The sequence below is a fragment of the Pleurodeles waltl genome, chromosome 12 (assembly GCF_031143425.1).
Source record: "Pleurodeles waltl isolate 20211129_DDA chromosome 12, aPleWal1.hap1.20221129, whole genome shotgun sequence".
In the NCBI taxonomy this organism is placed as follows: Eukaryota; Metazoa; Chordata; class Amphibia; order Caudata; family Salamandridae; genus Pleurodeles; species Pleurodeles waltl.
In genome coordinates, this window is record NC_090451.1 from 695,523,406 (window position 1) to 695,539,332 (window position 15,927).

General features: G+C 46.6%; 1 protein-coding gene across 1 annotated transcript; it reads left to right on the plus strand.

Moving 5' to 3' along the window:
* Window positions 1-246: 246 nt before the first annotated feature.
* On the plus strand, window positions 247-15,567 carry LOC138267825 (zona pellucida sperm-binding protein 3-like). Its single transcript, XM_069217038.1, has 9 exons — window positions 247-720; window positions 7,746-7,864; window positions 7,962-8,065; window positions 8,153-8,330; window positions 10,804-10,924; window positions 11,027-11,118; window positions 11,195-11,319; window positions 14,540-14,617; window positions 15,416-15,567. The coding sequence occupies exons 1-9, from the start codon at window positions 328-330 to the stop codon at window positions 15,526-15,528; spliced, it is 1,323 nt and encodes a 440-aa protein (XP_069073139.1). The 5' UTR covers window positions 247-327; the 3' UTR covers window positions 15,529-15,567.
* The last annotated feature ends 360 nt before the right edge of the window (window positions 15,568-15,927 follow it).

Here is a 15,927-nt window from a genome sequence, read left to right on the forward strand (position 1 = left end):
TGTCTGCCGAGATGCAGACGGAAGAGGCCCGTCAAAAGTCCCACCCCTGTTCCAGCTGCTAAGGGTTGACGAAGCCCCTAATTGTCAATCAGCTAGGGGGCGGGCTTTAGTCCCGGTGAGTGCTGTCAGTCAGCCAGGAGGAGAGCCTTGCCTTCAAGTGAGGGTTGTCAATCAGCGAGGAGGCGGGCCTGGGACTAGGTGAGGCTGTCCATCACACAGGTGGGCCTTGTTTCCAGGGCTGTCAGTCACCCAGCAGCCGGCCTCAGGTGGGGCTTATAAGGGCTGTATGAGCAACACTCCCGCAAGTGTCAGTTTGCAGGGCTCAGGATGGTTAGCGGTGGGTTTTTGCAAGTTGTAGCGCTATGGATCGCCTCCCTCGTGATTCGAGGCGCTTCCTCCGACTCCTGGGAGTCCTCCTTTCTCAAGAAGAACTCTCTGGCCTGGGAGTCCCTGGGGAGCCGCTATGCTGCGCCCGGTATCCCCCTCAGAGGGTTCTTTGGAGCCGATGGTGGGCGCGCCGTGGCCGCTTTCAATCCGGTGGTACTGCAGTGCCTAGAAGCTGACATGGTGGTCACTGTTCAGAAGGACCTTTTCGGGACAGGAAAGTTGGTGGAGCCGGGTAATCTCCGGCTGGGGGCAGGTTTCTGCGCCTCCAAGTCTGTCGGTCCGAACACGGTCACCTTCCAGATCGCGCTGCAGGACTGTGGCAACACTTTGCAGGTGAGTGTCTGGCTTCTAGGCGCTTTCCGTACTTCTGCGGGTTTATAAGGTCTCGAGATGCTTAGCAGGTGAAAGATGGCTTTGGGGCCTTCCGACCCCAGCAGACACTGCATAATTGGAGTCACCCCAGGGAGGTGACACGTGGTGGGCTGTCCCCACCTTGCACGGCTCAGTCTGTTTTGATCTGCCGACCCCTCTACGGACAAACGCTGAGGGGTCCTTGGCTGTACTGACCGCATCTCGGTCGAAGCTGGCGTTCACTGGCGCCCCATAAAGCTGGAAGGTCACTGAATTTTGAATTTTTAGAACAGATGTTCTCATTTCCTGTATAAAACGCATTTCTCTATACCCCAGGAAGTCTGAAATCACGATGAGGTAGGAGAAAAGCTAGGCAGCTCAGTGGGTAACGTGCCTGCGGCAGAAAGGTGTGTATAAAATGTAAGGCCCTTATTCACGCAAGGAAATCCGCGGCACAGCGGGTAGAAGCGCTTCCTGCCGATATACCGTGACCCACGATGAATCTTTTCATTCTTCGAAGGGTAGTGAGTGGCAGTCAAGGAACAGTCCTAAAACTCTCCACTTAAAGCGCTGCGAAGCTAAGGTGTTGCAAATGCGTCTCTTTCGTCACTCCCTAACGTGTCCAAATCAGTTACACTAACCCCCTCAGTCTCTAGGCAGTTTTATACTTTTATATAGCGCTTCTGTACTGGGAAGGGTGTTGGCAATCCTTTAACTGGGACAAAAAAGGCGTTGGGGGGGGGGGGGGGTCTCTAAATGGTGCGTGGTCAAACAACCAACTTTTCTTGCGCTTTAAACAACGTGTCATGCATTGGGTGCTGATGTGAGCTTTCTGTAAAGTGGTATGAGCCACCCTTAGGTCCTTGAACTACGGGTGCTGCACCCCCTAAACAACCATCTTGACCTTCAGAAGGTGAAGGAGCATTACTTTTTTTTTTTTTTAATGCATGTAAATCTGGTCCCTTATGCTGTGCTCTCCAAGACAGAGGTCAAATGTCAGGCTGTGTATTCTAGCAAACTATATTCCACTGGGATTGGAGGTCACTTTTCTTTCTGACTGAAAATTGAGGAGTTTCTGTTTAAGTTTAGTGGAGAATCTTTCTGGGTACAGGGAGTGTGAAGAGACTGCGGGAAGACTTTATTTCTATCTCGCAACAACATTACTTGCAACATATATCAGCAGTTAGGAAAGCACTAGTGATTTACATTTTTGTAAGTCTGACGGGCGATGTGTTATCTGATCACGACACGCTGTGATGCGCAAAACAATACTCGCTAAAGTGAGATTCCCTCACCATTTGTGCGCTATATAGTTAGTAGCAGTAAAACTGCGCGCATTTGCAAGTTTAGTAGACCTTTCAATGGCAAATGTGCCGTCTGTAAACGACTGTGCTACACACACGATATTTCAATAATACATTTGAGACTGAACTCCAAAAAGCACAATGGTCCTGCTGAATGGGCGTGGCTCCTTGCTGTGTCAGGTCTCTGTGCGATGCTCGACTCTCGACAAGGCCTATGACTTTAAAACCACTCTGAAGGCTGTTGCAGCAACACTGCCTACAACACAGCAGACTGGTTAGCTTTGCCAATGTTTGTTAGCAGAACCAGATGAGTGACATTGAGCGCCTAGAAGTGAAACTGTAGCAGCTCTGAGAATGAGTGAGTTAGATATTACTGAAGGTTACTATTCTTGGGAGTATGGCATCCGCCCTGTTATCCCCCTCACCTTCTCTGCAGCCTGTCAGCTTGCGTTGTTATACACAAGCTTTAAATTCTCCTTCTGCATCTTTACTTTTCTACATGTACTTCTCGCATCTGCCACTTCTCCAACACAATCATCCGAAAGAGTTTCGTTTTTACTTCCACCCTAGCCATATTTCATCGGCTTGCATAATAGAGGGTCCTGGTTTTATGGTATTTACTAAATGGAGTCGCAAAATGGTATTTGCACAACTTAGATGTGAGCTCATATAGGGAGCCTGTCCTGTTTAGCAAATTAACAGCTGTATGTAACAGTACACAATGGTGCATATTAGCTTCATGCTAATGTATGTTAACATATGCTTGTAATTAAGGAAATCTGAACCTGTTTTGTAACTCCCGATCTGCTCAGCTTTTGCCTGGATTTCATGACTCTGCAAGGAGTCTTTCACAAAAAGCAGTACTTTCAGGATATTTCCCCTTTACAGACAGGAAACAACCTATGTGTGTCTGTAAAAATCAGACAGAAAACGGGGATCCTTAAGTATGATCAATGATGAGGCATATGACGGTACCTCTCTGTGCACGCTGCTGAGGCCCAGGATTGGTTGTGCATGCAGCCTTTGACTCAGACGGGCACCGAACCTCGCGCTGCCCCAGCTTTAACTGCAGGTCATTTAGTCATGACCCGTTAAACACCCACTGACAACCTGAACTCTCACAGATGCCCCAGTTCACCATAAGGACAATACTAGATATGAGGCATCAACTCTACTAAAAGCAACAGCCTGGAAAAAGCAAATGCTCTCTCGGAAGTAAAAGCGAAACCGGAGCTACCTACCTGGCGTGGCTTACATTAGTAGGTCCTCCCCTCAGTCACTGGAAAGATACCAATCTTTGAGATTAATCGTTTCACACCCCCACAAAACATCAATATAGTGACCCAGGAAGGGGAGCTGGGCAGACTCTTGCAGAGTCGAGGTAAAAGACTAATGTTAATGAGTAGTTTTTCAAGGTGCTAGCCAGGCACTATACAGTCCTATTATGCACTGGCAATGCCAATAGGTCTGGCTTATGAAAAGTTATTTTGCATCATTGATGGGGCTTCTGCATCCAATGAGTTGTCGAACATCAAATCATCTTTGTACTTGTGAATCTGTTCACCTACATACTCTAACTCACTGACACAAGCCTAATAAAATACACAAATCCAGTAGCCTGTGAAAAATAAGTGTGCAGTAATCTAAAGCACTGGTAGTTACTTGCAATAACTAAACACAGTAGCATCAGTCTTGCAGAGGCACTCTACATATGTTTTTTTTAAGTTCAAGCGTGGCTGCCATGTTTGGAACAAATGCATCGGCCATCTTGGAATTGTAAAACAATAACATACTGCAGACAAGTGGTCTCCTGGCTTTGAGGGAGTGGCCATGAGTACAGAACACTACTGATACAGTGAGTAAAGCAACTGCTCCATTAGCACTGCCAGAATAGCTGTAGTATCCTCTTAAGAAAAAATAAATTGGCGATGCAAAGAAACTATAGAGAACTGAAGGACTGGTAAACCAGCCCTGACAATATTACTTTCAGGTGGATATTCAGAAAACCATGAATTACTGCTAGTGTCAAGGCAAGAGCAATGGCTAAGGGAAGAAATAACTACTCCATGCAATAAGCTGTTAGAGACAGAAGGTGTAAATTACACTCGTACAGACTAATGACGGCTGACCCAAAGGCCCTCTGTGGGATTACCATGATTTTTTATTAAAATATCTGGCAGATGCTAAGCATGTCAAGCATTCTGAAAAATCTAGCAAGAGTCATTACACAGCAAATTTTCTCCCCACTAGGTTCTGCCAACGTGTTTAACCCACACGAAACCTTTTCTACAATGGTCATCTGAGATTTCGGGTTAAAATTATTTCTGCATGCTTTAGCAAAGTGCAAAACAATCTACCCCTAAAGACGCATTTGCTTTAACATCCTTGCTTCCTCTGTGTAATTTCTCATAATGAACAGATCAGACCTATGGCTTGTCACCATAACAACTCGGGCCCACTGTTTCAGAGCAAACATTCCCACATCTAACTGGCAAAAAAGTTCAGAGTTAAACAAGTGTACTACACTAGTTAGCTAAGGACAATAACTGCCCTTTGAGAGCCTAACGTGATTGCTCCGTAACAAAAATGTCGGAGCAGGGGGTAAAGGCAAAACCCTCATCTATGATGCTAATTTAAATTTCATAGTATCAAAAATTGACCCTTAAATGCCCACCGACTGCCATACTTTTTACAACCAATGTCAGCCCTACTACATTTGTCATAACATTTAATAATTCCAGTCTATAATATGTTACTGGCTGGTGGCCACAACCTACTGTGTGGTTTCATAATTGGATCAAGCCTATGGAAAAGGACAACTTTTCCAGATGAACTAAAGATCCATAGCATTTAGCAATTGGGTTGATTTCTAAACCTACATGGCGCTATGCTATTTCTTTAGCGCAAGACTAGCCGAAGGCGGCTGAATGTGCCATATATTCCAAGAGAAACAGTCCATAAGTTAGCGGTAGGCGCTCAGTGCACTGCAATATGTTCCTCTTTAAAGAGGAACCTTCAACTCTTTCTTGAATTGGAGAAACATAGGGGTGGGGTTCCGGGGGGATTGTGAGGAAATGGTGTCAGACACCCCCAGCTCCCCTGAATGTGTAATACACTTACCAATAACTTTAGGTCCTGTAGGCTTTGCCTGTAGCTACCTCGGCTCAACCCTGGGTAGCCATGGCTCTGAGCAGCAAGTCTTACACAGGGGAACAAGCATTAAGCATTTAAACGTCACTCGAGTGTTGAAGAAATCAACACCAATTTGTAAAAAAAAAAAAAAAAATTTTAAATAAGATTTTACACACTAAAATGAGAGACCAGCTGAGAGTTCAGGAGAAAGATTTAACTAACAATCAATATAATTTCACTTTACTGCTAACAAGCCTTGGTAAAGTCAACAAATTAGCCGCTTGCTTTCTTTTTCAAAGAAAACTTGGGCATATGTAGTGAGGAAACAAACTCTCCTAAGGAGTAGTTAGGGGACTAGCAGTGACCAAGAACAGTCTGCTTCAGAGGAAGCAGATCCAGGCACTTTATCTGTGTTACCATGGATTTGTATGACTAGGTCGTGATGAAGGATGCCGTGACTGTAATGCAGTCGACTGGAGCTCTTTATGTAGCTGTTCCTCCATCAACAAAGATGGTGAGGGGTGGAGCCTGGGTGCAGGGTTGCTGTTCCAGTCATCTCCGATATGGCTGAAGTCCAGTTACCACTGGACTAAGTCACACTTTGTCACGGTCTCAAGCTAATCCTTCTAAGCTGATAGATTGCCTTCTGATAGTCCCAGCAATACTTCAACAGCACTTTCGGGCTCGGAAAACTTGCATGCAAATCTACGCATCAGGTTTTTGTCCTTAATGCTGCTTAGTGGTAGAAGTGGCTTGAAGACTCTGGGCTACAACTTGTCCCAGCAAGTTCTACTGCTGTTATGCCCCTGTGCTGCAAACGGAAGGTCAGCCAGCTGGACCATGAAGCTGTCTTGGCTTGACTGGGCTCTAGAGACCTTCTCCTGGAGCAGGACAAGTCACGCCCTGTCCGTCTCTGCTAGCCAGCAGGTGCAGTCCAAGTCAGTGCAGACTGATGGTCCCTCAGTGCAGCCGTACAGTCTTTTGGCCCTTCTGATTTGGTTGCGCTCTGCGGTCAGGGCTCTTGATGCTTGGAGAGAGCCCTTAGGGCGGTAGCCAACAGGCTACCAGGTTCCTTCCCACCTGGTGACCATGTTCTTTGGCGACTGGCATCATCATGCCAGCCTGTCTTACTTGCCAATGGGGTATTTCTGAACACCCCCTGCCTCCCTTCCCCTAGTTATATACACCTGCCCTTCAAAGCAGCTTCACCTTTGATGTCTGCCTTTGGGGCAAATACTAAAGTGGCTTCCTTCAGGACTGAGGTGTTGCCTCATGGCCTGAAACCCCCAATGTTCTGCTTCCTGAATCGTCTGAACATTTTTCCAGGAGGGCAGAAAGTGGCCTTGAGGTGGCGCCATGTGGGCCAAGGAAGGCACAGGAGTTTTAAAGCCAACAAAGTGTCAGCTTTGCTAAAGCTGTGCACAGCAGCAAGCTACATTAATTTTGATTTGAGATCGGCGCTTATTTTGAGCAAGTGGTTGCTGATGGGGTGGGGCACGGTCACTTGTGTGGGCACTGGCACTTCTATGTCCATATCGGATGGTTTCCAACTGCAATAGAGGTAAACAAATCAGAAGATGAAAGATGGCAAAACCATCGCAAACTGAGAAATCAGACCTGTGAGAATGAGGTAGGAAGTTTCTGCTAGTAGATTGAAGACCACATCCTTGGTATGTGGCATGCTGAAGATTTTCTTTGCACAGAATACTGGCTTCTGAGCAGAGCATCACTTACTAAGCACTGATTGACAAGTCTTGCTTAACGCAAAGAGTTGTTTGATACTTTGGAGTGCATACTTTGGTCACACTGCTCAGGAATTGACAGAGCTGAGAGCAGCATGTGACCATCTTTTCACCAATTGTCCTGACAGACACAAACTTACTGTGGAAATACTTGGCAACCCATGTGCAGTAAACGTCCTGCTTGTGTTGTATGTTGCACCCTGCCTTTAGAGCTCAGCAAGCCTGCTAGAGGAGTGATTACCACACAGACCCAGGAAGTGGTAACTTTTGTCATTGCTCTCAATGGCTAATTCCACCCAGCAGTACTTGACTACTCTACAAGTCTACAGTGGTGGACTGAAGGACTAGTTTTATTTGGGGGACCTGCAGGGTGGCACAGTCAGTGGTATCGTGTCCCAGGTTATCCATCTAACTTAAATGCCCTGGGCACCATTCACCAGGGACTTACCAGTAAGTTTGCCATTTCCAATTGGGTTTAGACAATTAAACATGCAGTTTAGAGTTGAGACGCTTCCACTGAGATCTGGTTAGCAGGCCTCAGTTCACGGAGTTGAAATTCAGTCAAAACACCTGAGGGGGGTGTGACCATGTAAAGGGTCATTTCCTTTCAGTGATCTTCTTGCTTCCTTCTCGGACTACCTAATGATACCAGTGTCTGGCATTTGTTGGGACAGGTAAAGCTGAGTACAGGATGCCACGAGTGTAGGCTAGCATTGAAGGGGTTGGGGCAGGAGTGTACTGGAAGGTGCATCAGGTACTGGAGCTCTGTGGGTGTACTGTACAGTACAGCATGCGCTGAGGTTATAAACATCCCCTTTCTGTTCTCTAGGTCACACCGACCCAGCTAGTCTACAGCTCGATTCTGACTTATAACCCGACCCCATCTGGCAGCACAGTAATCATCCGGTCCAACCCTGTCTCTGTGCTCATCCAGTGCATATATCCCAGGTGAGTGGACCTTGCCTCGCTGCTTCTGCTCTCTATCTGCCCTTCATCTTCACTGCTGGGGGATGTAACTTGGCTGATGTGGTCTGATCTCTTCTAGGAATGGCAACGTGAGCAGCAACCCCATCCGCCCCACTTGGATCCCCTTCAGCTCCACAGTGTCGATAGAGAGTAATCTGGTCTTCTCTCTGCGCCTGATGAACAGTAAGTGGGGATCATGATACTCATGGATGTAGGGCAGTTTGAAGGTCATGACGTTAAATCTACTTTGTCCATGTTCCACCTTTCCAGACGACTGGTCTGCTGAGAGAACCAATACCACCTTCCAACTGGGGGAGGCCTTCCACATCGAAGCCTCAGTCAACACCGGCAGCCACATGGCGATGAGGGTCCTTGTGGACAGCTGTGTAGCCACCCTGACTCCAGACAAGAACTCCAGCCCAAGATACGACATCATAACCAACTCTGGGTAAGGAGAGTGATTAGTAACAGAGTGCAGGAGACTGTATGGTTGCTGCAGGCATACTCTTGCTCTCATGCTTAACTTTGTACCCAGCTCAGGGACATCTGGAGGACTTTTGGTGCCTGGGCCAAATGTATTTTTGGGGCCCCCTGTTAAGAACCGCTTTGAATTTACAATCCAATTTCACCTTTTAATGCACTCTTTGGCCAGGTCACTGATGGAGCAATGCAGTCTGGTCCAACTTCTAAGTGTCTATGTCTAATAGTCATGGATAGTGACGTGTGTCTTCAATGTTGTAAACAGCAGCTCACTAATATTACAGCAGATAATCAGACACCCTCCCATTTCTGATAACTTCACCTAAAACATAAACCCAAGATTTCTCGGTAAAATGTCTACAGTGCTCTCATCACCCACATGAAATGTAAACTAAAGGAAAACGGTATTTCAAACAATCTGTAAGAATTAGTCTGTTCTCTGTGTGAGGTTCTGCAGAACAGAGCTGGCTCTCAGGGGGCTCCAGAGAGCTTGGGCCAGAGCCCACTTTGCCCATGCCTTGAAACATCTCTAAGCTAGTACATGGCCACATCTGTCCAAGACCCTTCCTTGCGTCCAGTGGGGAAGGTCCACTGTAGCCTTCTCTCCCAAACCTTCCAACAGTGGGTCTGGTTGCCACAAATGTACCCTTGCTTCAGTGGGTGACGACTGAGTGCAACCACCTAGCCCCAGGCCGGTCATGCCTTCTACTGCGTAAAAGTAGGGGCTAAGGAAAATGGACTGAGAGGACTTTGTTTCATGGATGACCTGGAAGCTTGGTTGTAGGGGAGACCTGCCTGGGAATAGGCAGGTCCAGCGTTGGCAGGAGGAATATGAGCTGGACTTAAAGACAGCAGTGGTCCAGGTTGAGGGTGTTTGGATTTGGGTGACCCCAAGTGGAGCACTCTGGGGCAACAGCCTGCACAGATCCCTGTCGCATTCTAAACGCCTCGGCCCGCCACATCCTCGACATACCCCGCAGCAGCCACATCTCCGCACACCTGAGACACCTGCATTGGCTCCCTGTCAGCAAAAGGATCACCTTCCGACTTCTCACCCACGCACACAAAGCCCTCTACGACAAGGGACCGGAATACCTCAACAGACGCCTCAGCTTCTACGTCCCCACCCGCCTCCTCCGCTCCTCTGGCCTCGCACTCGCTGCTGTCCCTCGCATCCGCTGCTCCACGGCGGGTGGGAGATCTTTCTCCTTCCTGGCGGCCAAGACCTGGAACTCCCTCCCCACCACCCTCAGGACCACTCCGCTTTCCGGAGACTCCTAAAGACCTGGCTGTTCGAACAGCGATAACCCCCTCCCCCCCCCTTTTTCCCCTAGCGCCTTGAGACCCGCACAGGTGAGTAGCGCGCTTTATAAATGTTAATGATTTGATTTGTCAGGGGTCCTGTGATGCCAGGACACGCCGTGGAGAGCACGCTGCCGGATAGCAGTTCTGAGGAGCAGCACAGGACTAAAATTTGGGTTACCAAACCATTCTTTCATTTGGATGAAAGATCCAGTTTATGCACCGACTGTTGGTGTCCATACTAATGGAAAAAATGTCTAATTCAACTTTAGTTGCCTCTACCCCCACCCCCAAAACACCTGTAGTGTAAAAATATTAATGGAAATTCATGCTCAATATCTTAACAGTAGTTTGTTTCCTTCACCTTTTAATTATTAAAAAGCTACGCCCTTAAAGGGCTCAGAGTAAATTTTCAAGTGTAGAAGACTAGTGACCAGTAACAATGGCTGATCCTGAAGGCACCCAAGTAGGCTAAAACCAGCCCTTCACATGTTACTTACACTGGCTTTCTAATATAGGGAGGTTTAAGTTCTAAGCACTCTAACCTTTAATCCAATCAGGAGGTGTTGGTCCCAGCTTTATTCTGTTCTACGCCTTGAATCTACTCGGATAAGGTGGCTCCAACTTGATGTGTTTCAGACAATGAGTGGCACTTCCCCCACTTGGTGCATTTAGCCCAGGTTCCTGCATATCCTGACAGTGTCAGAAGGCCACATGTGGTACAGCCAGTTTAGAAATATTAACCTGAGCAGATGCTATGAAAACTGACACCATAAATGAGTGATCAAGCACCACCCCAGCCCCATAGGAGGATAAAGCATGTTGTGAATCCTTGAACCAGAATGGTCTTGCATCTGTATCAAGTCAAACGAGGTAAAACTAATTTTGCCACACATCCGACAAAACTGGAGGTTCTGCAGCTACTAACATTAAAATGCCAATTTCTGCTACAAAATGGTCTCTTGTGTAGAGTCCTGTGGCTAGCATATCACTTGTAGGGTGGGCAGGTGGGCACCTTCTATTAGGAACCAAATACAAGCGGCAATGCAGAAAGTGGAGTAAACTGAGTTAAGAGCTCCCATTCACTAAATAAATTCTGTGCATATATACACTTCTGTGTTTTTTTTTTTTTCCTCCAGGTGCCTGGTTGATGGGAAGCTTACTGACTCCTCCTCCACCTTCATCTCTCCACGGTCCCAACTCAACAAGCTTCAGTTCAAAGTTGATTCCTTCATCTTCATTGGAGATGCCAGATCCTTTGTAAGATTTCATTGTGATCTAGACTATGGTTGCAGAGCTTGGCTCTCGCATAAGGAACCCTAGGCTTTGTTCCCCCCTGACCTCTGACCTTGTCATTTTCAGATCTTCATCACCTGCAACCTGAAGGCTGTTGATGCCTCTGTGGCCCCAAGTGCAGAGAACAAGGCATGTTCGTACAGTAGAGCTGTCAGCAGGTGAGTAGGACTTGGTGGGCCTGTGGTCCTGAGTTGGTAGTACAGATGTCCTAAATACAATGATTCTCTATTCCAGCTGGTCTCCAGTGGAAGGCTCTAGTGGTATCTGCAGCTGTTGTGACACCGGCTTCTGTGTGAGGCCATTAGGGGCCCCACCACCCTCCAGCAGGCGAGCAAGGAGAAGCGAGGTTGCTAAATCAGGTCAGCTTTTAATAAAGTGCTTGCTGATGAGAAGGAAAGTGGCAGGTTTGCTCCTAGTTTAAGATTGGCTTAATTGTAAATCTATCTTTTTACATCACTTGGAAAGGAGGTTAAAGTGACCATGATGAACACTTATCCTACCCCTTGTGTATGATGGTGTATACTTGAGTGGGGGTACAAATACAGGGCTCCATTATTCCCTATGGGTGGGTGACCAGCTACCCTGCCTCTTCAGTTGATGGCATAGTGAATGAGTACCACCCTGAGTAGTGTATTCAAGTAAGCAGCCGGTGGGGTATGTGACTGCTCCCTCAGATCCATCTCGACTGTGCAGATGGGAATCCATATCTAATGAACCACTGTCCACTCCATGGGTCTACTATGGAGTGTGAGTCAACCATCTCTTAAATGGATTGGTTATTAACCTCTGAACTTATACCATATGCAACAAAATGTCCTCATGTAGTTGGAGGCAGATGACTTGCTGAGTGGTCAGATCTTGGCATGGTGTGTAGCTCCCATCCTGAAGTGTTTGATAATTCTGCAGTGGTTCAACAGGGGGTGGGGGGGGGGAGTAAGTAAACAGTTGCTCATATGCCCTGTGAGCGGACAGGCTCGGACCTATGTAGGAGCATCTTTATTGTGCCCCCTCAGAGTGTAATTGGTCATCTCAACAGGCTTGCACTGACAGTGGTGGCCTCACTACATTGATAGAGAGATGGGCCTCTTCATCTTTGCTAGTGAGTGTGCTGGCTAAAGACCTCTATTGAAGGTCAGGAGTCCTCTCTGCAAAGGCCAGCCTCAATCACTGAGACCTTGGCTCTTCCCTCAAAGGATGGAGGGACCATGTAGGAGGTACACAGATCACAGTATGCTTTATTGGGTGCATACAGAAATGTATACACACTAGAATCTATAAACTGGAGGGTTTCAGTCACAGCGGCTAGGGCAAGCTGTATCTTACCTTTTCAGGTTACCTCTTGTTTGGTCAGGCTACTGAAAGCGTCAACCCTCTAGTTCTGTATTTGGGTAACAAAGGATCTGACTGCAGTCTGGAATTGGTACCTCAAGATACAGGTGCAAACTGGGGCCAGTTTAAGGATGGCTCTTGCAGAAGATGATCCTGGTATGCACTGATGAATCAGGATTGGTCAGCCCCATGATCTGACCATAAGGGATCCGATTGGTCCATCCAAGAGGAAACCAGTCAGTCGCTTAAAGTGCGAAAGATTGACCAATGCAAGACCGCACACTTCACTGCGGGGTGAAGAAATCTGTGCCAGAGCTGGGAATCTTCCTCTTCAGCTTGGGGGGGGGGGGGGGGAAGAGACGACCTGGAGTCTGCAAAGAGCTGAAGACTGAGGGACTGTATCCTGCATTCACCTAGAGCAGTGCCTGCCCCAGGGACTCATCAGCCCTGCTGCATGGTGATTTGGGGTCGGTTCTACTTTCTGCTACAAGAAGTGACTTGTGGTGCTTCAGAGGAAGCCAAGGGCTTGTATGTGACAATACTAGGAATTTAATAAAGCAGGAGAGAAGCTGTCCGGAGATTCTAGCAGCCAGCTGTCTGGAGATGTGCAGAGATCTCTACATCACTGGGAGGCCGAGTATAGAGATGAACCTTCCAGGTCCTTTGCGGCCTGGGGGTGTGCAGATGTTAAACCTTGAAAGCCAGGTGAAAGACCAGTTTTTGCAGAGATCTTCACGCGTAACAAACTTTCTAGTGGGAGTACAACTGGCTGGAGGGTAGCCAGTGCTTTCTTTTGGAAGTAAAACCAGTGCCAGGGCCCTCATCTGGAGGCCAGTACAGCTTGCACCACCCATTGCCCCGGGACGTGATGCTCTTGACATTCTGGTCACACTTGGAGGAGTGTGGTGGCTAGTAGCTGTGTTGGGACTACTTCACGCCCCTCAAAGCTATAACAATGGCCTAGGTGATGGTATTGGTCATTTTGTAAAGAATGTTGAATTAATAAAGAACTGCTGTTCAAGTCTCAACTTGACAAAGCGCCACCTTGTGGAAAACTGTCGTAAGTGCCAGTGTTGCAAATTTAAGTGCCAGTACTGAGCACCACAAACCACAGCTCAAATGTAAGCACTAGTGGTCGCATCACTGCAAGCTCCCAGACTCGGGGCAGCAGCTGCACACGAGTAAAGCACAAAAGATAAGTTTCTGTAGTGTGAATACAGAGGAGACCACAGCTGGTGTTCGTGTTAACCTCTTCGAGTGAAGATGGGCCCCAGTGTACATTTATTAGGTTTTAGAACTCTGTCCAGCAGCAAAGCACGAGGGTATCACCAGTGGGCTTTTTGGCCATGTGAGCAAGGTTGGCTGGGGTGGGTTTTCGGTTTCCTTTAGCCTAACATAGGGTTGCTGTAGAGATTGGTTTATTTGTATCATGAGCAGCATTTCCACCCCCCAAAATTCTTAAGTATTGAGGGCGGAGCCTGGGGCCCACCCTGCAATTTGGTACAGCCCTTTCCAGAGGTTCAAATAGCATGTTGCAGCGAATACAATCTGTGACCTGATTACCCAGGTCACAATTCTCTAGACCAAGGTGTCCCTGTAGCACAGCGGCTATGTAGAGGCTACCCTGGCTTCTGAAGTAGGTGTGATTCTTAACTCTTCGTCCCCTGACATGTTAGACTTCAAGTCTGTGGAGACACTACTAAACCTTTAGTCTGAGTTCTAGACACGTGTCTTGCTGTTCACTTTTCTATCTAAACTTAGCCTTCATCTTTGTTATGTTCCTGGTACCCTACATTGACGCATATTTAGGAACTTGAAACCTCCTCAGTAGATTCTGAGATATATATATATATTTTTTTTTCCAGTGTTAACAGTGGACGCCTTCATTTCTTCCACAGTTGCAGCTCTCCTCACTTCGTTCCTCCCAGTCTGTAGCTTTTAAAACCAGTTCATAGGGTTTCAACTAGTGAGTTCTGAGCAGCAGTGGCTACTCAAAGCAAGCTTGGTGGGTGGACTAGTAGTGCCTTCTAGTTGTATGGTATCCTAAGGATGCCTTATTTCATGGTTATCTGACTCGAGATAGTAGACCACACCTTTTTGATGAAGTGGTCTTTATTTTCATAATGTCTGCAGGTGTTAATCTGCCAACAGTATTTGGGGTGATTTGAGTTTTGTACAGAAATGTGACTGGTAAGGTGGTGCAGCTGTTTAGATCTTAATGTAGCAGTTGTGTTCTCTTCCCCTTTGCAGAAGAAAGTGTTGCTGTCTTGGGACCTCTGGTCATTGTGGCAAGTGAAGGAAGAAGCAGCAGCAGCGTGGCTTCAGATGGTAAGGCTCGGTCCTTTGGTATTTTGCTTGTTAATGTTTATTTGGAGGGAATACATTTTTCCTGTCCTGAAAAGGAGTGTCCCACCTAAATGAAATGTAAAATGTAGATTATCTGATTTTTCGGTCTGGAGTGAATGTTGACCTCAAAGTTAGTGGGTTTTTCTGCTTCTGACATCCCATTTATCTGCATATACAGAAGGACAAGAATTGTGTTGAATTGGATTAAACTTTAAACTGGCTGAACCACACAGAAGGACTGAAGTGTTACACATCTGCTTACCATGTGATCAGATCCTCTTTAGGACATTGTAATTTGGATTTATATGATTTAACTTTCTTTAGCGTGTGCCTCTAATGTTGCTGCATTGTCTGACCATCATTGGATTTTCAGGTTTGGGGGAGGAGGGTGTTTCCCCTATGAAAGCACCACTTAGTTGATATTTGTGCAATATTACGTTGCTAATTGGATTGTTTATCCAATTCAAACACCCCCCCCATATGTATACTCCTGCAGCTGTAATCTAACAATGTGCAAGATGGTGCTTTAACTCCCTTTGATTTAGAATTCATAAAATTATATTAATTTATATATTAATTGTAAATCAGCAGAGGGTAGTTTCTAATGTGACTTAAAGCAAGGTTAATTTAATGCTTGGTGGACTAATGTATTCAGATGAAAATACCACTGAGATGCTGAACACAGTTGTGAACCTGAGAAGTGTCAGTGAGACAGTCTAGCAGCTTACACCTGGTGAGGTTTGGATAAAACTTTTGTTAACACTGTCCTTCTTCTTACAGGAGAAGAGAAGGATCCCTGGTCTGTCATGGGACTTGTTCTTGTAGGACTTGCTGTTGCACTGTCGTTCATCATTATAGGAGCCACGGTCTTGTACAAGAGATGTCGGAATTAATTGTGTATGGATTATCTGTGCAATAAAAGAAAAAAAGTAGTTTGTGTCTTCAATCATTCAGACTCTGGCACTGTAAAACTGTGACTAAGGGGGTGGGTTTGCTGTGCTTAACTAAAACAGACTTCAGGATGGATATTTGGGGAGAAGCGGAGCTAAGGAAGGATTTGTTGATTGCAGACTCAAAAGTGATTTTTCTAAGCTGCCCTCAAAGCCTAATGGGCTTCACTGGTTTAGATAGCATCTGGAGTTTCACAGGCTGACCAGAGGATTAATTAATGGAGCAGCCCACCACTGACCTTCAGAAGCTGTAGGCCATCAGCCATGAATGGTAAGCAATGGCAAATGGCTTCAGATCTGCATTTTAGATGTGCAGAGGAGCTTTGTTAATGTTTGCAGCCA

Bases quoted from the DNA above. Each gene is read 5' to 3' on its own strand.
- LOC138267825 (XM_069217038.1), top strand. From the start codon at position 328: ATGGTTAGCGGTGGGTTTTTGCAAGTTGTAGCGCTATGGATCGCCTCC. The intron at 8,066-8,152 runs GTAAGTGGGGAT...CCACCTTTCCAG, and splicing joins CTCTCTGCGCCTGATGAACA to ACGACTGGTCTGCTGAGAGA. The intron at 14,618-15,415 runs GTAAGGCTCGGT...TTCTTCTTACAG, and splicing joins CAGCAGCGTGGCTTCAGATG to GAGAAGAGAAGGATCCCTGG.